We start from the raw sequence: 26849 nt of genomic DNA, 5'->3' as shown, positions 1-26849 counted from the left end.
TTTTCGGCTTGTAAAACGTACCGTAGATAAAATATACATTATCATAAAATCAAAATTCATTATTCACCTCCATGATTATGACATGAACATCAAATGGTCGCGGTAATGGACAAGTTACGAAGAGTAAAAGAAAACAAGGTTTAGAATTACTATTTGAGAAATCACATAGTGTGTAATCTTTTATGACTCGATCACACACGTAAATGAATGAACATGTTATATATGTGCTCATATTCGTTTGATTAACTAAATGAACATAACTTTTTATTCGTGTTCATTTGTTTACTAGATATAAATACACAAACGAACTTTTCGGTGAACATTTAACGAATAGTTTACTAAACTTATTATTCGTAAGCAGGGGATGCAATCCTTACCCAAAATCAATTATCATAATAATATCATTTTTTATACCTAAATTTACTTTCACAGGTTAATTAAACAATAAATATATCCGCCAAATCATAACTCTTCCAATTAATGCAGGCTAATCCACTTTCACCTCTTAAAAGGGAGGACCTAAGTTGAAATAAGAAAAGCAGTAAAATAGAGTATTTGCTAACTCTTTTCAATTCGGGGTATACAACTCTCAACACCATTTCCCTCACTCATCACATCAACTTTCCTCCGTCATTCAACATCACCTTTAAACCATGGGTATATATCCTTCTCATTCTCCATCATTCTTCATTTTTTTATTTTTGTTTTTTATTTAATACAAGAGAGGAGGAGACTGAGGGCGTGAATGAGGATGGTCATTTCGGTCAGGTCATGCATGACTAGGCCAGGGGCGGTGGTGGGAGGGGGCGTGTTTCAAGGGTCTCATGCATCCATGTCATATGCCACGTCGAACCCCTCACTGGTGCAACGAGTCTAGTGCTTACCCCAATCAATTAGGACAATTAAAGCAATTAATTTCTAGTAGCTAACAACTTATATATTGCAAACAAATTGACGTTTAAAGGTTTAAAAATTGTTTATTTCTAGCTTATACAAATACAACTATTTAATTCATGATTCAAGAATCCAAGGAGTGTAAACATTTTTTTTTATTATTATTATTATATTATTTAAAATTTAAAATACAAAATTGTAAAATTGTCTTGTAACGTTGAATTTGAAATTTATTTGGCGGACCCTAGTAGCTTGATAATTTAGGTTGAAAGTGGAATTATGTGGTTAAAATAGTGTAGCATGATAAGGTGGCATTTATTTAATAATAATACTATAAAAGATATGAAATTATGCACCGTTGCCGACACGGATGAGTAAATTTTGCAGCCTATACTACCAAGGCTCTAGTGGTGGGTTTGGTGCAAAATCCATGATAATTTATTTATTTTATATACATAAATATGTAGCCATTTGATGTTTATAAATAACGTTACATTATTAATAACGGCTGAAGTAATAATAAGCAAGGGACCGTTGAAAACATTAGACGGGTAGAAACGTACGGACTACTGACTAACACCGAAAAGAACCATTCCTACTTTAGCTGAGCTAACGACCCAGAGTTACTCGGGTTTGAATCGACAAAAATCTTAAAATGGGTTGAGATTTAGCATCAACTAGTATTAAGCTCCATCGCGTTGCGATGTGGCGTAAAACAATTAAAAAGTAATATTTAAACATTTATCGAACTTGTGTGTTGGGGGGGGGGGGGGGGGGGGGCGCATTGGACTCATGCTTTGTGGCGGGTTGTTAAACCGAACGAAAAGTGGACATAAAAAGGTTCAAACATGGCCGTCTGTTGTGGCGTATTAACACACGCAAAATAGACTGAAACATAAAGCATAGAAAAGAATAACTAAGTCGACTTATAACCGAAAAGTTGAACAAGAAAGATAGACATAAGAACGTTGAACAATATACGTGTGTTGCAGCGCGTTAACTTATAAAATTTAGACTAAAACGCTAAATAAAAATTTTACAAAAAAGTGAAAAGTATTAAAGATCAAAGTTGAAAGTAGAAAAGTGTTTAGGTTAAAAATGAAACATACTTTGTGACAAACTTGTAAAAATGAAACGTATAAGGACTAAATATAAAATACGAAAACTATAAGAAAAAAAAGTAAAAAATACAAAATTGAAAAAAAAAATTACCGCACATAAATTAGTGATCAAATAGCAAAATAATTTAGGCCCTGATTCCTTATTTGGGCCAATATTTTTCTGGCCCAATATTTTCAACCTCAAATAATAAAATCAAAAAACAAAAACTAAACGGTTTTTAAATAACTGAAAACATAAGTTTCGGTTTCTTATTTGGTTTTAGCTAAAACCGGCTCAAACCGAAGTGTGCACACCCCCAAGTGAGTCTATTATTTGAATGGATTATTATGTTATATTATTTTAGATTAAATATTTCATTTAGTTTGACAATCCACACCTTTAAAAAGTGAAAAGACCCCAAATGTTAACGGGTCCCAACAAATATCTACTCACACAACCTTACATACGTAATTGCATGTTCTATGTCACACTTGATTTGAATCTCACGAGCAAAATCGTGGTATGTTTGTATAATATCATACCATAAAAACTAACTCTTTCTTATTTTCCTATTAGAGAAAAAAAAACTATTAAATATAACTTTGTTATATAAATCCCGTCTACTTGCAAAAAAACTACAATAAAACGCCAATACGTTATTTTCTTTTTTTTTAAATTAAAGTTCTTAAATTATTTAAAATACATGTAATTTTGAAATTTTTCTTAAGTAATGAACTATTAAGTCTTAAATAATCAAAACACTTGAATGTCACTATATGGAACTTTGAACAATTTTAAAAGTTACCATGTTCATATTTAAGTATTTAGGAAAAAACAGAAGAATGTCACATTTAGGGACTTTATTTTACAAAATATATTTAAATATTTTTTTTATTCACTTAAAGTCGAATTTTACCATACCAAAATTAGCATGAGGGATCTTAACATATGATTATATGAATATTTTATATTTGGATATGAGTAATGAGATACGTAATTAGATCTCAAACCGGAACCACAGAATATATTTTTTTTTCCCGAACCATAGAATATTATAATTATAATTTTTCCAATTAAAATATCTGATGGGTCCTTATTTAAGGCACAATACTCAAGAAGGACCTATCACGTGAAACTATTATTTAACAAATAATAATAATAAATAAATAAGAATAAAGTATTTGAATGAAAAAGAGAGAAAAGCACGGTAATTACAACACTAGCTTGATCTGATGGTAAAAATGTATGACTTACAACTAATTGGTTGTGAATTCTAATATCACTTTAAACATAAGGTAAAATAGGTGAAAAAAACTTCAGCCGCTAAAAAAAGATAAAAACACGATTGATTGAATGCACCCGTTCATTTTATTAATAACCTAAACAATGAACTTTAGCTCGACAACAATTGAATAGAAGTGGAGATTTGGATTGGAAATTCTAATTTCTCAAGTTTGAATATGATTCCAATCGGATTTATCATGGTGGATTTTCGGGGGACGGGTTTCCCCGGAACATGAGATGGTGGGTTTGAGCTACCCAGCGCTGTCTGTGATCGTGAACGTATGATGTCGCCTTTTGTCATTGGGTAACTTGGGTAGCCGGACTTTATTCGTTTGCGGTAAAAAATTATATTCCTAACTTAAAACGTATTCACACATTAAAATAGAATTTTACATTAACCGAATAACATAAAAACGGATACTAACACTGGCTTCAATAATATCGGCATGGGCATTTTATTAAGTAAAATATTTTATTAAGAAAATAAATTTTTTTAAAGATGACATTAAAACGCTAAAACAATTATGTAAATAGCTCAAAAGACGTATGAAGGTTGTCTGAAAGTTTGAAGTAAATCAAAAGAGTGTCTGTTATTAAGGACTTTATAATGATCCATGAATGACTTGTAAACTATAATTCATACATCGTCTAAAATAAACTTTATATCAATATCATAATAAATACAAGCACGTCGTATCGGTATGTTCGTAATTTTTTGAGACATCATATTTTAAAATATACAAAATAATAACAAAAACGGATAAAATAAAACTGTACGTGTCATCGTCTGGTTTGTTCAAGAATGAAAATTAGAAACCTTATGGCGAACTATATGGAATTTGTGGTATGCATATCTAGATTATATGAGACAAAAATTGTAACTACTATTTAGTTAACAAAAAAAAAAAAAAAAGTTCCATGTGAGGTGTACCATGTGCATAAATATTTCACTTTTACCAAGTACTTTTCACTCAAGTTAAGAAATTACAAAATAACGTGTTTGTAATATTACAAAAATTTGTTCTTTAGTATAACAGAAAACTTGCTTTGATTGGACTTTATGATACTGTAAAATAAATCTGCATACGAATGACATGTTGATAGATACAAATCATTAAGCATGGTATAGCTACTGCGAAAATGGTACAATTCAACTAATGTACATATGAAAGACCTTATCACCAACATGACTTACGATACTGTAAATTTGCATAGAAATGGCATGCTGATCGATACAACTCGTTAAGCATGGTGCAAAAAGGGTACAACTTAACTACTTATGTACATCTAAAAGGCCTTACCACCAACCCAACTCATCGGTGGTATAGCTACAACAAAATGGGTACAACTCAACTACTTATATGCATATGAAAGACGTTACCACCATCTAGTCTCATCGGTTTCAAAAGAGACTTATTATTGTCTAGAAAGTCAATCATATATAATAATTCATATTTAATAATGTAAAATTCAAAACCACGTGATGGTAACCGGCTAGTTAAAATTAAAACGATTCAAATGCATTTAAGTATTTAACCAAATTAGTGACTTGTACTAAATAACATAAAACAATATCAAATATAACTCGTACAAACATCATAAAAATAGCATCACTAATATTTTCTTATTCATTATTTGATCAGTAAGATTCATATTCGCTCGTACACATGAAAATCAAGTAACTAGATGTAAAAATTTTACTTTCTATTTGAAAATATTTGTTTGCTAACAGGATATTATTTTGATTTTGACTATTTTATAGTCGTAAGACAATACGTAAAGAAACTGAATAAGTGGCATATGACATAAATACAATGTTTTACCGACCATAATGGATATTAAGCAATTCACTCATTGATTTTTCATCCTCAAAGTTATATTTACCTTCTACTATTTAAAACAACGAAAAATTTACATTGAAGCCTCTATATCCAAAGGTTCTTTATCATAGAGAAAACAACAAAAGCATCATTACATTGGATTCTCTATAATATAAGAAAAATTTATAGAACTCTCTATATTTTGTTGAGGGTGTATAAAATAAGAAAATAAGTGTTTGTGATTTACAAGAACAAAAAGATAAGATAAAAAGTTAGATATGAGTTGCGTTTGAAAATTTATCAAAATTTAAAAAATATATATAGTTAAATTATAGGGATATATATGGAAACTCTGACGTGAATGCTCTAATATGGTTTAAGTGAATAATCTAAAACAGTGAATAATCTAATTATCTTTATTAAAAATTAGGTTGGTAGGTAACATACGGTTTCATACTTATGATATCTAATTTTAATAATTATTATCAAATCGAAATCTTTAGGTTGTTGGAAGTTAACTTACTAATCAGTCTTAATTAACTAACAGAGTATCATTGATCAAATTAGCTATAATAACATAGAAAATTAGACAGAATTTTGATTGGAGAAAAGAAAATGACACTACAAAGTCCTTTATTTTGATTAGTACTTGCATGATTAATTGATAGAACTATTGGTTTTAAATATTCTAATTATGCTTTGTTGGCAAATTACAGTCACTTTTGACTTGTAATGGTCCCAACTAAAAGTGTATATTTTACCAATGGCCCAGGACTTAGTGAGTTAACCATCCGTTAGTCTGATGCTTACATGGCACGCCTAGTTGTCAAACATCTGTGTGATAGCATTACATGGTTATAATCATTTGTTTCTTTTTAAGAAAAATTGTTTTAAATAATCCTAACTATGTCCTATTGACAAATAACACGCCCAATTAAATGTGCATTTTTTTCAACGGTCCACTAGGCATGACACGTAAGTTACATAACTATCCGTTAGTTGCGAATCGTTGGAAAAAATACACTTTTTGTTAGGACTGTCACAAGCCAAGTGTGAAGTTGGGACAGTTATTTGCCAATAGAGCATAGCTAAGATTATTTAAAACCAATTTTTCTTAACGATGATATAACCAGTTTCTAGTTTGATTTAGTTTGAATACATTACATTACATTACATTTTATTGTTTTTTCTCAAAAGAACTCTATTAAAAACGCCCCAACGGGCCACAACAACCAACGATTAGAACATAGCTATACAGAACATAGCTATACGAGATTAAAATTAGACCAATCTAACTAAGAAAATAATTTAGATTTGAACCTATTAAAAAACTACAAATAAATGTGGGCTTTGATGAATAAATTTATTGTTTGTCTACCCTAATGTTGGTGGAACTAACTAAAGTTAGGCATAGTCGGATAAAACCAGAACTAGACTTTTTTTTAAGTGTAATTGTTTCTACACTAATGACAAGTTTACAAGTTGAGACACCATTAAAATTGCCAAACTTAGCCTAAGTCCATTTTCTAGTCAAAATTGCTGAAGCATATTGAGACATGAAATAAATTTTAAGAGTGTAACTATTTTTTTTTTACTTTAAATAAATCAACCAAATCAATGATCATTTAAATATCTGTTGGACTGGTTGTTGTGGGCTAACCTCACTGTATGCATAGGACTTTACGTCCTGAACTACACAGCGTTAAAGCCCCACTGCCTACGTGGCAGCGACATAACGCTTTAACTAGCACATTTTTAGTTAAATCACAGCACATAGTCTTATCATTAAAATCAAACATGTTAAAAGATTTAAGGAACCGAGACTAAATCCCGATTTTCTAAAAGCTTGAACGAATCTTAAATACAATCATACATTCATACTGTTGGACCCATTAAACATCATGTGCTAAAAGATTACCAGGTTTGCTTTTCAAAAGAAGCATCTTGACATGGTCCACACATATTGTTTTATTTAGTGTACCTTTGAGCTATGGTCTACAACATAACGGCTTTATAGTTTATAATAAACGACAACGATAACTATCAAGCATAAAAGAAGATTCAACAAAATATTTTTTTTTAAGTTTAGCTATGCAAGCGCGACGCATAGAGTTTAGGTACCTTGATATTTTGCAAATATAGGCCGCACTCGTTCAAAGATCTCATCTTCTGTTCCTATAGCATTGATCTGCAAAATTTAGCATGCACATGATCGATGACGCTTAAAAGTCCTAAAGAGCATTAAACTATTAATAACAACAATAAGAAAAAAGATAATATGTAAATAATAAAGTAAAACCTTGTGAAGCTTCCCTTTTTGAGAGTAGTATCTAATAACAGGTAGAGTATAAGCTTCAAACACTTTAAGGCGTTGCATGGTGGTATCAATATTATCATCGACTCGGCCCTATGATAATCATTAGAGTTTTAAATTAATTTGCATAATTTTATATAAAACTATTTTAGCAAAAACACACCTGGTTACGATGAAGCACTCGTTTCAACATCTCCTCCTCATTGCAATCAAAGAAAAGCACAACTTCCGGTTCTATTCCTATCTATAAAAGCCGTTAAATGCTACAATGTCAAATTTAAGAACAAAGTATCGAAAAGTTATTTTAGTTAAATATTTAAATACACAATTTTTAAGTAGAATTAGAAATACAGAGGATTGATAAAAGTTAAAACTCACTATCTGTTCATAAGCAACGCGGTTCTCTTCACTTCTTGGGAAACCATCGATTAGAAATCTATCAGTTTCGCTGGATTCAATGGCGGTTTTCAGCAGTTTAACAGTCACTTCTGATGCAACGATTTTTCCTTTTGTGATTGTTTCCAGAATCATGGTACTGAAAGCATAGAATATATCACTTTTTATATAACTAGTACATTAATAATTTAGAACATAAAATGGACAACATGATACCCATATTCAGTGTTGGAAGAGATTTCTTTTCTGAGCAAATCTCCAACGCTTAGGTGTGTGAATCCAAATGTCTCTGCAATCCGTGTACATTGCGTACCTTTTCCAACACCAGGACCTCCTAAGGGTAAACATGTAAAAAAATCATACTCTATGAGAAACTTATAGACATGTAAAACGAATATTCAGTTATGTAAATATAGTTATTTTTGCAGTTGCTTGATAAGTGTTGTTCATTACCCAATACAAAGTTAATAATTGGAGTCCTTGGTTTTGACACGATTCCAGCTTCTGCCTACGTGCATAGAAAAAATATACAGAATATAATTAATCTATCTTATTGATATATAATAGAACATCAGATATATAGTACTAAAAGAAAGTACAGCATTTTCACTGCAAATTTAGAACACATACCTAGTATCATAAATCTAGTACTAAAAGAAGTATATAATGCGCATGCAGTCGTTGAGCAACCTTTCAGCATGTGTATTCATTAGTGGATGAGTTTGATGAAAAAATATATATACAGCATGATTGCATGTTAGTGTTACCTACAAATTATTTACATGTCAATAGAATCTGCTGGTTGCAGCTGTGCTATTGTATCCACATTGTGTTACAACATCACTGTATTTTATTTTTGTTTAGTTGATTTTAGGTTCCAATAACACCGATTGAAAGAATTACAAGAAAATGAGGAAACAACGATTTGAACTACAATCCATAAAGTTTCATCACCATTATAGATTTTGACATTAAGTCAAACCCATTGCCATTGACATTCAGTTTTGATAAGGTTAGGTAAAAATTTCTAGTTTGATGCGTTATTACATATAACAGTAATCCGTTTGACATATTTGACCATTTGATCACCCGTTTCATGGATAAATAATTTTATATTTAACCCTTTAGACACAGATGAACCACTGCAAACTTGCAATAGGGTGTATAAAGAACAATCATGCATGTATTTCAATATTGTGGTTTCCATTTTCCAAATCATTTTGTTTTGTTCTATTTGGGACTTCTGCCAATATCTTGATACAGCCATCATCACTATCTGACTGTATTGAGTGGTTTAACAATGAAATGATCATATGTTGTTTTGATTGTATGTTTGTCAGAAAATTTATAAAACAAAACAATACAAGATGGGCTGAAGGCTATACTAACGAATTTCCCAAATCATTGAGGTTGTTAGAAGTTATTGTCCATCGCAACTTAAAGTATTTTTCCAACTGTGACTGAGATGTGCCTTACTTTTACTAGATTCGAAAACATGTTCTCTCGATTGTTCATTATGTTAATTAGAATCAAGATGTCATTTGCTCACCACAGTTTAGACCAGTAGAACAGGTCATTCAAGATCTTAATGATATTTATCCTGGTTTGGTTGTTATAATAATGCCCATTGCCTTGTAAAAGAAAAATAAATGAAACTATGATGTGTTCTTGTTACTATGATGAAATAACATGGTTATATAAAAATTGGCATTAAAGTTTTGTATAATGGTTATTTATAAACTTTTTAATTTGTAAATAAAATAATACTTATTTAATTACTAAATTTTTTTATAGATATGCCTTCAACTGAAGCTGCTCAATATTTTAAAACACACCTTCGGAGGAATTAATAGAAAACTGTTGAATTTAAACATGTTTTCCAATTTTCTAGACTTGACAAAACAACAGCATTTGGACACGTTTCCCAAATTTTCAATAGTTTTCTGAAGATAGACAAATGGAGAAAATTTTCCACAATACACGGAGCTTAAATTTCATGAAATTTAAGAAATGTTCTAAAAGTAGGACTTCCAAAATACAAAAAGAAAAGTTATTTCTTCTCACTTTCAAATAATCATTCTATATATCAAGATACTAGACTGCCAGATATATAATCTAAGAAATGGTGTAATGCAGCAGAGTAACTAAATCAGATAAAAAACCAAAAAATGACCTAACGAACCAGAATATTGAATCAATCACTTAAGGAATATAGACAAGGGTAAAGCTACATGAGATTCTGCCAAGTTTAGGTATATACATGTATGGAGGCATTTTCATGTGTGAGAGCAAAAGTTATCTAACAAGTACCAGTTTTTTCCATGCTGGTCAATCAGGAATGATATTGACAATTGAGTGGTAAAAACCTTGATTCAGCAAAAACACTTAAGCACGTTTCACTAGATAACTTATGGATAGAGAACTAAAAATGACTGCACATAGTTACATACCTGCTTCAGGGAATCTGTGCTGAATGCTTCCAGAATATTCAATCCATATGCCACCTTCTCATTGCAACACTCAAGTAAGATTAAGAAGGATATACCAATTTATGTTAATAAGCTACTGCCTGACTCAAATTCATGTAAATTATCTTATTCAAATCAATAGCAACATATGCAGGTATTATAGGGAGTGAGCTTGAAAAGGACATCACCAATAAGAGATAACAAGTTGTTAACTCGCTTTAAAGCAACTGGTAAGCTTGCTTATCAAACTGTCTCATACATTTAACATACATGTACACAACTTAAGTGAAGGCACTACACCTCATACTGGTCTTGCAATTAATAAGATTTCATAAGTTTCTTCATGAACACAGAAGAATCAATGATCTCACAAAGGCACATTCTTTCAATTCAATGTAGGTCGTTTCTCGAGCTAAAGAAGTCAACAACACATATGAAACTGATAAGCATGGCTTGCAAATCACACACAATCTTGATTCAAGAATGAGTTGATATAACTCACCAAAACACACAAGAAGAATATGCTATAGATAACTTCCAATATTATTATCAAGAAAATATAACTCAAAAATATATAACCCTAACTCGGTTGCTTACAAAGTCTAACCAAATTCTAACTAGAATGTGATTAAGAAACTTAACCAACTTCGACCAGCTTGCGAATACGGTCCGGAATTACCAACATTGATATCCTCTAAGATTGTAGATGAACGGAATGGACACAAATGGAGCATGTTCGTGTTCGTTTATTTAACTTTAACCACAAACAATCGAACACGAACAATTAAACGAATGGAGTTTTCTTGTTCGTGTTCGTTCGTTAACACAATAAACGAACGCTTAGCCCTAGCATGATCAATCAACCTTCCACAACTCATCAAATCAAAATCACACATCGCAAAAACTAATCTCAACTGTTTAGGTTAAAGTATTAACATAAATGAATAATTGTTTTTGGTCATGTCCGTCCGTTTATCAAACAAACAAACAAACTTCCTGCGGAACGATTCACGAACTATTCACGGTTCCTCTACCTGCCTAATCTCCTCCAAGAGAACACACTCATCAGCAATGGTGATTTAAACAATTCAAAAGCTCATGAAACCTAAATCACCTAAAGCATATATTCACATTAACATGATCAATCAACTTTCCACAACTCATCAAATCAAAATCACACACCGCAACAACTAATCTCAACAGTTTAGGTTAAACTATTAACATAAATGAATAATTGTTTTTGTTCATGTCCTTCCGTTTATCAAACAAACTAACTTCCAGCGGAACGGTTCACGAACTACTCACTGAACGTTCGGTTCGTCTACCAGCCTAATCTCCTCCAACAACACACTCATCAGCAATAGTGATCTTAAACAATTCACATTGACATGATCAATCAACCTTGCACAACTCATCAAATCAAAATCACAAACCGCAAACACTAAGCTCAACTATTAACATAAAATCACTAAAATCATATACACAAACTGAATCAATTCATATAAACACAAAATAATCAATCAAATCAACAAATGTCCGTACCTGATTCAGCACAGAAGATTTAGCTCCGGAAATCAACTTCAACAGTGGACTAACACGCCGTAACATATCTCGATCTCAAATACAGTTCTATATATATTATATAGATAGATTATATATATATTATTAGCGTGAATGCGAGATCGGAATCAAATTAAATTCACAGAGGCATTTGGGCGAACACCTTCCGTGCAATGTGCAGGTGTCTGGATACGACGTCGTTTGGTGATTAATTAATATGCAATGAATATTAAAACGTGCTGACTTTTGAAGTCACTTTCGTGGAAAGTTGATTTTATTGATTACGTCTGCCTTCGGACCGGAGAGTTTATTTTTTTTTTACACTCACATGCCACTGGAGTATCATCGTGTCACTGGTGGTATCACGCGATTATATCCACCACCAAGCCATCAACTCAGGAGAAAAATCAATATTTAAGAAAAACCCCCTCTTATGAATTTTTTTTTTAACAGCTAAAGTCTTTTTTTTCCACTTGTATTATCCCACGTCTATAGTGAGACTAGAGCTCAAATCTGATCGATAAGAATATCGAAAATACTCATAACCATTTTATTGTAAGCCAGTGGCGAAGCTTGGACATATGCGTCAAGGGGGCCTGACTTAATATGTAAAATAAAAACTCATAACGAGAGGGGGCTGAACTCAAGATTTCGACCGAAAACAAGTACATTTATACAATTTATAAAAACTTTCGGCTGAAAAAGGATAAATTTACCTAACGCAAAAAAAACGGAGGGGGCCGGTTGCATAATAAAAATTTTCGGTTGAAAAATGATAAATTTACGACAGGGGTGGCCCAACTAAGCTACGCCAATGTTGTAAGCCACACATCTAGGCCTGTAAACGAACCGAACGTTCGGTGAACTATCGTGAACCGTTCGGCGGAAAGTTCGTTTATGTCTGTTTATTTATATTCATTTATGTATTAATATTAATAGACCATAATTAAATATTATCTGGATATGTCATTTATTTAAAGGTTTTATATTTGTTAATTTGTGTTCATTTAAGTTCGTTATATTTGTGTTCATTTACGTTTGTTCATACATGTTCGTTTATCTTTATTCAATTATGTTAGTTTAGATTTTAAACAAACGAACACAAATGTCCATTTTTAAATAAATGAACATGAACATAAATATTTGTTAGATTAAGTGTCCGTGTTCTTTTAAATTCATCAACGTGAATAATGAAAGCCTGTAAACAAATCGAATGAACACGAACAAGGAACACGAACAAGGGTTGTTCGTGTTCATTCGATTTGTTTACAGGCTTTCATTATTCACATTGATGAATACATCGGTCTCAATCTCTAGGCTCTGCCAATTTTATTTGTGTTCGTTTGTGTTCGTGAATCGTTCGTGAACACATTAGTTTCCTTAATGAACGAACACGAACATAAAATCTCGTTCGATAAGTATTCGTGAACACATTATTTAGTTAACGAACGAACATGAACAAGGCCTTGTTCGTGTTCGTTCGGTTCGTTTACAACCCTACACACATCTTTGCCATTAGACCAAGCTAGTGGTCTACACCGAAGACTTTATTAATTTGTTTAGATTTAGATTTTATAACCGGTATTTAATTAGTGTAAATTATCAAAAGTGTTACCGTTTGATAAATTATAAGCAAGGTCTATGAGCTTGTGATGGAATGGTAAGGAAGATACTTGATGTTTCATGTGACCTAGGTTCGATTTATGCTCCCACCATTTAGTTTCGGCGGTACCATGTGATAATGAGAGACTAGACGGGTAGGTGACTCACTAATTGGATCTATGAACTGAACGGGTTTTATCTCACCACACTGTCGTGTCTTCGGGCGAGTGTTCACTGGCATTTGCCTTAGGTGAGGGTTTTCCCGGATCGGAATGTGAGTGTATCCCGATGTGATGAATTTAGCCAGTAGCCCATTTGAAGGATTTGTTGACCATTCAGAAAGAAAAAGTATCTATGATATGTGCGTTGCGGTGGAGCCATTCAAAATATATATATATACAAATTTCACGTTTTAAACTGCAGAAAAAGTTAATTTCTTTGAAAATTTATTTATAAAAATAAAATCTTCTATGTAAACTAACACATTATAACAAAATATTGATAATATCCAAAAGCTTATAAAAAGCTTATAGAAAGGTTAAACGCTTTGAATAGAACCACTAAATGCAACAGAAACATCGATGTTTGGTACTTGAATTTAATTTGCAGTGAAACTTTTGCGACTTCAATAATAATATCATGAGTCATGACTGGATACTGGACCAACATGACTGTAGGGACTCAATTTTCACGTTTATGAATTTGGTGGAGGTTTTTAAGTTGGGCTTTAACCAAGGTCAGCTTAGTAAGTTTTATGATTTGGGCCAAGCTGCCCTTTAATTAGAGGTGTTTGTGGTTTGGTTCGACACCGCGAAACCGTCCAAACCGGTCGGTTTGGTTTCATAGTTGGTTTTCTTTCTTAACTTTCAGTTGGTTGGTTTGAAAATTTTCAAACCGTAATGAACGGTTTGGTTTACGGTTTGTACCGACAACCAACCGTATAAAACCGGAAGCTTTAATTATATATATTTTTTGAATATTTTATATATTATATATGTGTGTCAAAACAAATATGTTACGGGACATAATTAAATAATTATTATTATTGTGTTTATAACTTTATATGCATTACTAAATGTTGAGTAAACAAAGAAAAATGGGCTCAACCCAAATTCAAACACGCAAAAACGTTAATAGGCCTTTCAAATATTTTATATGAGAACCTAAAAATATGTTGGTGTTAGTTAAATTTTGTAAACTAACGAGAGGTTGAGAACTATACCATAGAATATGATAAACTAATTTGGATTTTTTTTATAAAAGTCCAAACCATGAAAACAAACCGGAACCAACCCGTTACTAACGGTTCGGCTTAAGAGTTCAACGGTTTGGTTCACGTTTTGACATAAAAACCGCGAAAACTGGACCGTGAACACTGGCTTTAATAGTTAACCAGTTGTTTTAAGCATGCGTGTTGCGATGGAGACGTGATGGGAAGTCTGTTGGTCTCGGTTTGGTTTGTTATAGTATTGGTTTTTGAGGGTTATTTTGGCTAACTTATTGGAACTTGAGGGTTATCGTAATAAAATGTTGTGGAGTTAATCGTGAAACTAACTAAATGAAAAATAACGTGTAGTATGTAAAAATAAGTATGTGAGTTTAATTATGTAATTACTGAAACTTAAAATACAACATGTAAATAGTGTTGCAATAGGATTTCAAAACTATCATTTTTAATGCATAATAAATCAATCATATAGAATTATCATTTTTTATGCATAATAATATAGGATTACATGCCAATTAAACTACATTAAGACCGACCTATAAACTATCATAAGTGGTGACCCCCTCCTTTGAGTACCTTAAACTATTTTTCTTTTCTTTCTTTTTTTAACTAAAATTAAATTATACATTTAGTTAAGCATTTTGATATAGCTAAAACTAAATTATAGATTATACATTTAGTTAATATATATATATATATATATATATATATATATATATATATATATCTTTATTTATAGAAAAAAAGTTATAATTTAGACATAGTTACGTTGTTGGTCCCTGACGTTTACCTAAAGTAACAATATTAGGTATTAAACTTTAAAGTCCCGTATTTTTTTTAGAACGACGACTTTCTTATATTTAGGCTACCGCACCCTCCAAATTTGGAGAGCCTCGATGCCCCCACTCTGGTCAGACTATGTTGTCTTAACCGGGCCCACGCTGGCTTCAGAGTTTGGCTTGGACGTTCCCCCGGGAAACTATGGGGCCGACAGCCATTTGGCAGCCGTTGTGCCACCACAAGAGCAGAACTCTCTGGCATAACACACGGTGAGACGAAAACCCGGGTGGACTCAGGATTCGAACTGACAACCTTTGCACAAGGCCTAGCTCAAATCCTTCATTGCCAATATCCACCCAAATGTGACATAAGTGGGATTCGAACTTGAGTCTGCATTGAAGAACCCAAGCCTTTTACCACTAGGCCACAAGTGGAGGATTAAAGTCACATATATAGGCAATAAAGTTTTAATTTTGTAACAATATTATGTAATAACTTTAATTTATGTTAAATGTTAACATTAAATTAACTAAATATATATTGGACAACGCATACACTAAAAAACAAAAAATAAACCGACCATACTCTTCTTCTTCAATACAAACCGGAAACAACTCACCACGTTGATCTTCTTTTGACAACGGCAACACCCGTTGCGACATCCTGGAAATGGAAATGAGGGGGGTGGCGTCCGTATTCTTGGAGTACCCGAGGTACCCCTCGGCCTACAACTCGCACCCACCCATCACCTAGTAGGATTATAAAGGGGCTTTATGTAACATTTTGGGTTTTTACCATATTCGTCTGTTTTCATTTTGCCATTGTACGAACATCTTTCAGATCCTAATCTTTAATAAAATTTTGCAATTATAAGTATTCACTTTCAGCCATCCATGATTTATTTAATGTTTATTCTTTATTTATACTACAAAAGTGCATGTATAACCTAGTAAAATCCATATATTTTTAAAAGCTAACAAAATTAAATCATATTTGTATGACATAATTATAGACATATTAAAACACAATATACGTGCTTCCTTTTTCCTTAATCTGTCGAGATATGCACACACATATAAGTCATACATTTTTTTATCCAATTCTTGAGATAACTTCCAACTCTCCTAAAAATATAACCCCTTGGATTCTCTACTAAATAACATATGCAATTCCAAGTATCTAGTAATAACATTTTAAAGTTGCAAAACCATTTCCTTCCTACATTTCTTTTTCTTTATCTATTTACCTTTTAGATGATAGTTGACTTAACAAAGATAGTTCAAATCTTGCAAAGATATCCAGAAGTACCCATGACCTAATGGTCTAGTGGTATGGTGTCCACCTTTTAAAGTGGAGGTGGTGGGTTCAAATCCTTGCAAGTGCAAGGTTAGAGGGATTTTAGGTGAAAAAATTTGTTGTTTCAAAAAAAAAAAAAAAAAAAAAAAAAAAAATCCAGAAGTCAACTTCTTGGACTCTTCAATATCTTGGACAACCTTACACTCCACTCCAACATCTACAAAATATACCAAATCTTTCACTATCTCTATCCTAGATTCTACCAGCAGCTGAAAGTCAACTTTGAAGACCCATATCTCACTCCAAATTCAACTAAATGACTTTATTCTTTTTCTATATTAACCTTCAATCTCCTCCTGAAAGATTAACACCGACCTCACTTCATTTTATCAAGTTTTAGACCTTCAAATCTACTTAAAGTCAATACTGCGCAAGAACCGACACTGCAGTGATACTTTTACTTTGTCATCCTGTTTAAGGTATCAAACGAACTCCGATTTCATTGATTCTTTTTCCCCCTTCCAAGGATTTCATTAATGTTTAGTTTGGTTAAATTCCCAGGTGCATTTGATGCCCAAAAACGACCTGACATTCGCCCAAAAGAGTCACGAGTTCTAGAGGCATCATATGTGAGTTTTGTCATTCCCCCGTATTCACATATTTTCAAAAGTTTTGGGGGCGTATACGTACTTATAATATTTCATATTATACATATCTTAACATTAGAAAATGTGGTATTGTGTGTGAATTGCTAGACCTAGTTGCTAAATTGATTACTTGTTTAATTTGTGCATTCGAAGAGGTCCACCATATTCTCAATATAGTATGATCATACGACCGTCTAGTTTTACCCGGCGACTGATTCGCTTGGCAATGGTTCACTTGACACTTATTTGCTCATTGGTTTGGTTTATTTACCGCTTTACTTGCGTTTTGCTACTTTTCATTTATATATATCATTGCAAAATTAATGGCATGCTCACTCAACATTTTTTGTTGACAAAACTATTGTATTTTTTATGTATATACAGGTTATCGTTTAAACTGAAGACTTGGAGTATTAGAATGCTAGATTGAGACCTTAGGCCATTTCAAGAAACACTTTATTTAAGTTATAATTTGGATTATTTCTATTTTGTCATGGATTATTGTTTGGAAATTAAATTACTATTTTTGGATATTATTTGGTTATTTTTGGAATGAATTAATTATTAGATATCGTCACAATTATTGCATGATAGTTACCTCGAGCTATGAGCAATCATGCTCACGCCCCGACATTTCCGCCTTAGGTTGGGGTGTGACACTTTATACTTTCTTTCCAATGACCGATCACATTTTGAATTTGTTAACAAACTAATAAATTTTGCATAAATGTCGTAGCGTATACCGGCCAATAGTTTATAATTTTAGTATTAGTTAGTGTCGATTGTCAAAAGTGTTAAGGTTGAGTAAATGGTAACGACTATGCCCGTGATTTTCGAAAACATTGTTTCAAAACTACAATATAAACTTACCACATCATCATCTAATAACGAAGTGTCGCATGGTCCAATCATGAATTACAACTGTTAACTTGAGTTAGCTCGTGACACCATTTAAATTTTAATAGTTTTGTAAGTTTTTACTCGTAAAAATGTCTTAAACAACAAATTTCAAACAATACAATATCAATAACGCAAATCTTTTTTATTTATTGCACGAGCTAGCCAACAAGCTAACAAAACTACTAGTAAATTAGAAAAGGAACTAATATAAATGAAACAACGAGCAAGTTACCCAAGCCAAATCAGCACGTGAGTAAAATTAACTTGAGCATTATACAAATGAGCTGCATGAACGAAATTCTTTGTTCATGTTCGTTTCTATTAAATGAATGAACTTTCAGTCGAACAGTTCATGTATAGTTTGTTGTACCTTAGTCCGGTTACAACATTACCCACGGTTATATAGTATACCCTTTGTTTTGTTAAAACCATTGGTTTGATATTAGTTGGTGATGAGTATTGCATTTACTTCAACATAAATATACAAGCACAAAAGCTAATGTGGATGTAATATGCGAGAAGATATCAAAGTTAAAGCATCATTTTGTCATTAATAATAACACCTTTCTAGTATTATAAATAGAGCTTCAAGAAATACACAAATCCAACAATTCAAACACACATGGCCATGATCAATATGAAGATTACTCTCTTCATATGCTTCATCATTACAACATTCATCTTCTTTTGCTCGGGTGAAACCACCACCACCGGTAGCATAGACTAGTGGTGCACTCAGACCCCACACTACCAAACATGCAATCACTACATTGCAACGAGTAACACCTCCACCACCATATCCATGAACGAGTTCCTAGATATGACAGTGCAAGCAGCCACAAACGAAGCACGTGACGTCCTTAAGCAAGCCCAAGGTATCGACTACCCAAACGATCCAGAAAAAAGCTTATGGCGTACTTGCATTGACTACTTTGATGGGACCGTGTTCACATTGAACATGATCCTTGACCACACCTACGAAGTACCTAGCCCAGATGACATCCACACATGGCTAAGTGCTAGTTTAACCTACATTGACATGTGTGAGAAAGAGTTTGAGATTGCTAATATAACCAACGACAAGCTAGCAGTAATATCTACCAATTTAACCGAGCTATTACTCAACTCACTATCAATTAGTGTTGTTATCACGGGTAGTAATCCACCTTCGTTGCACGGATGGAACTTTAAAGACAAGCACAAGTTGCCGAATTTCCCAATGAATATACAACCAAACGCTGTGGTGGCTAAAGAAGGCTCAGGAAATTTTACCACGGTTCAAGAAGCTGTAAACTCTGCAGGACAAGACCGCATATGGGGTCATAGATATACGATTTATGTGAAAGCCGGAGTCTACGAAGAACAAGTCTTTATTTCAAACTAAAAATAGATATACGATTTATGTTAAGTTTATTACTATGTATGGCGACGGAATAGGTAAGACAATCATCACCAATAACAAGCATTCCGGTGGTAACAATGGGACTACCAAGGTGTGGGACTTGAAGGATTCAGCCACATTTCGTAAGTACATAGTCAAATGATTACAATATAACTTAAGCCATTGTTATTTTAATAGATATTCAATTACTTAAATTTATCCAGAACATAAAATAAAACTTGATAAAAGGAGAAAGATCGTTATAGTTAATTTTAAGTTCCATTAGTTGTTGAAAGGTAAGCTATTATTATTTCTGTACTTTAGTTATTTACTTTTGAACATAAAAAGTAAACATTCAATTTTTTTTTATTTTGTTTTATTTATTTCCTTCTATACATTTTTATAAATTAAAGAACAAATTTTTTTTGTTACGCTGTAACTGCAACTTCAATAGTTTTGTATTTGTCTTAAAGAACAAATAATGTTGTGTTGCAGAAGTTTGGGGGCGTAGATTTATTGCTAAGGGATTGACGTTTCAAAACACAGCGGGAGCGGAAGCTGAGCAAGCGGTGGCGTTCCTCTCTGGCTCCGACACATCAGCCCTCTACCATTGCAGCTTTGAGGGCTACCAAGATACACTTTATGCGTTCAATGCCAGACAATTTTACAAAGAATGTCAGATTTTTGGAACTGTGGATTTCATTTTCGGCGCTAGTCAGGCTGTTTTCCAAGATTGCGATATCTTCCTTAGGAAACCACGTCCCGGAGGAGGGTTTGTTGTGACGTCTAATGGCCGTAAGCATCTTAATAAAAGCGGCGGATATTCACTGCAAGGGTGTAAAATACGCGCGGGAGATGATCTTAAGCCCATTATAGGAGAATACAAAAAAGCTTTTTTAGGAAGACCATGGGTTTCCCGCGCTCAGACCGTGTTTATGCAATCTTTTCTTGATGACTTGGTGGACCCGGCAGGATGGGCTGATTATCAGGGTTACAACGAAACTATTTATTATGGGGAGTATGGGAATTTTGGACCAGGGTCATCTACTGATTTTCTTTGTCAAATTCCGTCTTACCAAACAAGACTGACTTCTTACCAACCCGCGAAGGGTTGTGAGGCTGGACCAAAGGGTCAAATGGCTAGGTTATCATGTGATAACTGATCCAAATATCGCCCAACAATTCACCGTTAATGAGTTCATCGCAGGGAATGAATGGCTACCTAACTCCGGTGTGCCTTTTGTACCCGGGCTTGAAAATCAGTAAAGTGTTACAAACCTATATCCCAAAATCTTATAGCTAAGATTGATTATGGTTTTATTGAAGCTTGAAGAAAATAATCTTATAAATATATTATTTATAAATCACTCGTAGTAAGGATCAAACCCTGACCACCATTTTAAAAATAAACTATCTTTGCCACCATACCATTTGATGTGGAGTAATTAAATGAATGAATATATATTATATATATGTAATCATATACTTATATCAATTATCTAACCCACAGTAACATACATAAAAACTTAAAAAAAATAACTAGTACATCATACGTTGAAGCAATAACCATAACGAGTAAACAATTTTTAAGTACATATTCACCCGACTCAAACTTTTAATTGCATACTTTCCCATTTTTTTTTTTAAATTCTAAAAATGTCAACATTGACCTTTGAGAGGATTATAAAATTATTTGGCTTAAATCTGATTCAAAAAGTTACTAAAAAGTAATAAAAACATTTAATGAACAATAATAAACAAATTTAAACATACGTAAACGAAGATAAACGAAAACATTATCGAACGTTTGCAAACAGTTGAAAAACATGACATCTGTTCGTGTTCATTCATTTTGTTAATTGAATGAAATTAGCTGTGCATGTTCATTCATTTATTTAATGGACATACATAAGCGAACAGTACGTTCGTTTATAGGCCTATGCCCACAGATATATATGTTATATGTATACGGTATAGCCGCATGTTTGTTAAAACCACTGGTTTGATATTAGTTGGCGAAGAGTATTGCATTTACTTCAATATAAATAAAAAACAAATGTGAATGTAATAAGCAAAAAATATAAAAGTCAAAACGCTGTTTGTAATTAATGACTTTATAATGGTATTCTATAAATAGAGTTTTAAGAAATACACAAATCAAACAATCCGAACACACACAACCATGAACATGAAGCTAGTTATTACTCTATGCTTCATCATTACATTAATCTTCTCTTGCTCGTCCAAAACCACCACCACCACCACCACCACCGGTACCATAGACTGGTGGTGCACTCAAACCCCACACTACCAAACATGCCATCACTATGTTGCTGAGAGAAACACCTCCAACGTTGCCATATCCATAACCAGTTCCTAGATATGACTGTGCAAGCAGACATAGACGAAGGACGTATGGTCCTAAAAAAAGCCCATGGTATCGAGGCCAACTACCCAAAGGATCCAGAAAAGAGCTTATGGCATAGTTGCGTTGACTACTTTGATAATGCTGTGTTCACATTGAACGACATCCTTGACTATGACTACGAAGTACCTAGTCCAGATGACATCTACACGTGGATTAGTGATAGCTTAACAAGCGTTAGCATGTGTGAGAAAGAGTTTGAGACCGCCAATACAACCATGCCACCGGTTATAACTACCAATTTAACCGAACTACTACTTAACTCATTAGCTATTAGTGTTGCTATCATGGGTGGCAATCCGCCACCGTAATTTTAATATGCGTTATAATAATAATAATAATAATAATAATATAGGATTTCTTTTTCTTTTCTTCTTTTTTAATATTCTGAAATTAGTTTTTGGAGTTGAAACTAAAGAAAGTTACAACATTGTACCTTTACCTTTTTGATACTCAAAATAGTTTCAAATATATAAACATAGAAATCATGCTTTTTCTTTTCTTTATTTTCTAAATAGAGTTGTTAAAATAGCATAAATCTGGAAGCACAAAAGCAAATGTTGACACAGTACAAGATATGAAAGTGAAAATGCCATTTTGTCATTGATAAGTTTTTTTTAACAGCTTTTGTCATTGATTGATAAGTAACAACACCTTTTTACCTTTGTAGTATTATAAATAACGTCTCAAGAAATACATCCAACAATTTAAACACACATGGCCATGAGCAATATGAAGGTTACCCCTCTCATATGCTTCATCATTAATTCATTACCATATTCATCCTCTTTTGTTCGGGCGAAACCACCACCGGTAGCATAGACTGTTGACGCACTCAAACCCCACATTACCAAACATGCCATCACTACCTTTCCACAAGTAACACCGCCAACGCTACCATATCCATAAACCAGCTCCTAGATATGACTGTGCTAGCAGCCATATAGATGAAGCACGTGTGGTCCTGAAACAAGCCCGAGCTATCGAGGCTGACTACCAAAATGTTTCAGGAAAAAGAGCTTCTAGCATAGTTTAAACAAACTGGCTTCTAGTTTACTCTATATTTTTGGTTCGTGCTTGATGAAAGGAATAAATACACTAAGCCTGTAGCTACTCGGACTCTTAACTTGAGTTGGCTCGTGGCCCTATTCACGTTTTAAAAATTTTATATATTCATATTTTTATAAACGTCTTAAACAATAAATTTCAAATAATACATTATCAAACTACAAGTAAATTAGAAAATGAACTAATATAAACAAACCAACGAGCAAGTTACTCAAGCCAAATTAGTTCGTGAGTCAAATTAACTCAGAGTATTACTTAGGCGAGATACACAAAGGAATTTCTTATTCATGTTCGTTCATTTATCAAACAAACGAACTTCCAGTTGACCAGTTTGTCGAATGTTTGATTCGTTTACAGCCCAGCCCACGGATACACAGTATACCCATTGGTTTGTTAAAGCCAGTGGTTTGATATTTGTTGGTAAGGAGTATTGCATTTGCTTTGATTTAAATCAATAAGCACAAAAGCAAATGTGGATGTAATATGCGAGAAGATATCAAAGTGATAGTGTTATTTTGTCATTAATAAGTATTAACACCTTTTAATCTTTTTAGGATTACAAATAACGCTTCAAGAATACACAAATCCAACAATCCAAACACACATTGGCCATGACCAATATGAAGGTTACTCTCTTCATATGCTTCATCATTACAACATTTATCTTCTTTTGTTTGGGTGAAACCACCACCACCCATAGCATAGACGGGTGGTGCACTCAAACGCCACATTACCAATCATGTCATCACTATGTTGCCACGGGTAACATCCCCACCACTACCATATCCATAAACAAGTTTCTAGTTATGACTATGCAAGCAACCATGGACGAAGCACTTGTGGTCCTGAAACGAGCCCAAGGGATCAAGGTTGCCTACCCAAATGTTCCAGGAAAGAGCTTATAGAGTAGCTGTGTTGACTGCTTTGATGCGATCGTGCTCACATTGAACATGGCCCTTGACCACACCGACGAAGTTCCTAGTCCACTTGACGTCCACATGTCGCTTAGTGCTAGTTTAACCTATACCAACATGTGTGGGAAAGGGTTTAAGACCGATAACCAACAACATGTTACCGACAATAAAATCTACCAATTTAACCGAACTACTACTCGACTCACTAGCAATTAGTGTGGCTATCATGGCCTCATAATCTGCCACCATTGAATGGATGGAATTTTATTGACAAACACAAGTTGTCGAATTTGGCTATGAATATACGACTAGACGTTGTGGTGGCTAAAGATGACTCAAGAAATTTTACTACGGTTCAAGAAGCTGTAAACTTTGCAGGACATCGGAGTAGGGATTACAGTTAAGGGATTCAGCTACGTTTCGTAAATACATAGTCATCGAATTACTTAAATTTATTCTGTATAATAATTAATTGAAATTTGTAAAAGACAAGGTTTGTTATTGTCTATATCAAGTTCCATTAATAGTTGAAAAGTAAGTTATTATTAGTTGTGTACACATTAGCGTACCTACTTTAGTTACTTATTTTTTAATACAAAAACTAAATGTTCAAAAGCATTTTATTTTATTCAGTTTCTTTTTTTTTTATATTTTGTAACTTCAATGGTTTTGTATTTTTCATTTTACTAATTGGATTATTAAACTGAACGAGTTTTATCATACTGTATTGCTTGAACACTAGTTTGTAAACAGGCAGGAATAATAATTAGAGGAATAAATAATAAATAATATATATCTGCTATCTAATCACCCATAGTAACACCCATAGAACACTTCAAAAATGGAAAATTGAAAATAAATAATCTCATCTTTTGTGTATTGGCCGATAATAATTCCACCTTTAAAAATCACTAGCAATGGTCCCACCTTTTAACTATTTTTGTCTCACTGGTCCTCCGTTAAAAAATACTTAACGTCGTTATGTTTTTTCCCTAGTTTCAAACCGATGTTTTAGGGCTTTTGATCGGAAGAACGATACGAGTCGACCGATGTAAAACTTATCTCGAAATGGTGATCCAAACGACGAAACAATGTTTCAATTCGGGTGCTTGAATTTTCAATTAACAAAAATCAAGCCATTTGAATCACTGTTTCGAAATAAGTTTTACATCAGTCGACTCATATTGTTCTTCCAATCAAAAGCCCTAAAAAATCAGTTCGAAACTAGGGAAAAAACATAACGACGTTAAGTATTTTTTAACGGAGGACCAGTGAGACAAAAATAGTTAAAAGGTGAGACCATTACTAGTGATTTTTAAAGATGAGATTATTATCGACCAATACACAAAAGGTGAGATTATTTGTTTCCAATTTTCCCTTAAAAAATTAACTAGTATACGTTATTGAAGCAACAAACATAACTAGTACACCACCCTTTAAATGCATATTTACTTAACTCGAACTTTTAATCACATACTTTCCCATTTTTATTAAAATTCTACACATGACAAGATTGCCCTCAGAGAATCATAAAATTAATGTGGCTGAAATACGATTAAAAAGTTATTAAAAAGTAATAAAAACCTTTAATGAACAAACATAAACAAACTTAAACGGGCGTAAATGAAAGTAAACAAACGCATTATCAAACATTCACCAACCAAACTGAAGACCATGATCTCCATTTGTGTTCATTCATTTTGTTGAGTGAACGAAATTCCTTGTTAATGATCGTTCATTTATTAAACGAACTTCACATAGAACACTTCACAACACAGTCGTTTGCCGAATGTTCGACTCGTTTATAGGCCTACCCACGACTATATGTATATGGTATACCCATTGATTTGATATTAGTTGGCCAAGAGTATTGTATTTACTTCAATATTATTTAGCGAAGGATTGTAAAATTATTAAAATGTATTAAAAAATTCTAAATAATTATTATATATATTAAAAGACAACTTTCTAATGCATTAACTGTTGTACTTTTGGCTGATTTAGTTGTACAAATTTCTTAAGCTTTGTATGATGACACCTGTGATCAGAAGCTGGGTCGTGAGTGTTTGATTATTCTCATTAGCTGAGTCATGAGGGACTCTCATACTTGCATGATTGCATCCCACAGCTTCATATACATTATTTTGCTTTCTTTTTATCAACAAATCTTTTCCGGCCACCATCGTCTTCAACCTATCTAACCACCATGGTCGTCACCACCGTCGTGTTCAACATCCCATCGACCGTTGCCGGGTTAAATTTGATCAGAAAAATTAATGAAAAGTAATAAAAGTCATTAACGAACAAACATAAACAAACTTACACGGACGTAAACAAAGGTAAAGGAACACATTATCAAACGTTCATAAATAGTTGAAAGAACATCATGACCTCTATTCGTGTTCGTTCATTTTGTTAATCGAGTGAAATTTCTTGTTCGTTTTCGTTCATTTATTATATTGATATACATAAACGAATAGTAAGTTCCCGAATGCTTATAGGCCTACCCACAAATATATGTTATATGTATATTGCCACACTAGTTTGTTAAAACCACCGGTTTAAGATATACGTTACATGTATATGGTATACCCACTGGTTTGTTAAAACCGGTGTGTATGATATTAGTTGGCGAAGAGTATTGCGTTTAGTTCAATATAAATCAAAAAAAGCAAATGCGAATGTAACACGCAAAAGATGTAAAAGTCAAAAGACTCACAACGTTGTTTGCCATTAATGACTTTATAATGCTATTCTATAAATAGGGTGTT

General features: G+C 33.0%; 3 protein-coding genes across 3 annotated transcripts; 2 read left to right on the top strand and 1 right to left on the bottom strand.

The window, feature by feature from the left end:
• Positions 1–6862: 6862 nt before the first annotated feature.
• LOC143569770 (UMP-CMP kinase-like) lies at positions 6863–11885 on the bottom strand. The gene is made up of 9 exons (XM_077055601.1): positions 11820–11885; positions 11603–11728; positions 10260–10328; positions 8263–8317; positions 8026–8143; positions 7792–7948; positions 7577–7657; positions 7399–7506; positions 6863–7287 (listed from the first exon to the last, which is right to left on the bottom strand). Exons 1-9 carry the CDS (start codon positions 11883–11885, stop codon positions 7213–7215), a joined length of 855 nt encoding a protein of 284 aa, XP_076911716.1. The 3' UTR covers positions 6863–7212.
• A 7225-nt stretch (positions 11886–19110) lies between these two features.
• Positions 19111–19674, top strand: LOC143569769 (putative pectinesterase/pectinesterase inhibitor 17). Its single transcript, XM_077055600.1, has one exon. It carries the CDS (start codon positions 19111–19113, stop codon positions 19672–19674), a length of 564 nt encoding a protein of 187 aa, XP_076911715.1.
• Positions 19675–19708: 34 nt separating this feature from the next.
• Positions 19709–20834, top strand: LOC143569768 (pectinesterase 2-like). Its single transcript, XM_077055599.1, has 2 exons — positions 19709–19814; positions 20167–20834. The coding sequence occupies exons 1-2, from the start codon at positions 19709–19711 to the stop codon at positions 20832–20834; spliced, it is 774 nt and encodes a 257-aa protein (XP_076911714.1).
• The last annotated feature ends 6015 nt before the right edge of the window (positions 20835–26849 follow it).

The sequence above is a fragment of the Bidens hawaiensis genome, unplaced genomic scaffold, assembly GCF_021521415.1.
Source record: "Bidens hawaiensis isolate Kalapana, Puna unplaced genomic scaffold, B.hawaiensis_p1.1 tig00024648_1, whole genome shotgun sequence".
Lineage (NCBI taxonomy): Eukaryota > Viridiplantae > Streptophyta > Magnoliopsida > Asterales > Asteraceae > Bidens > Bidens hawaiensis.
The sequence above is the reverse complement of the archived record's forward strand: the minus strand, read 5'-3'. Positions and strand labels throughout refer to the sequence as shown.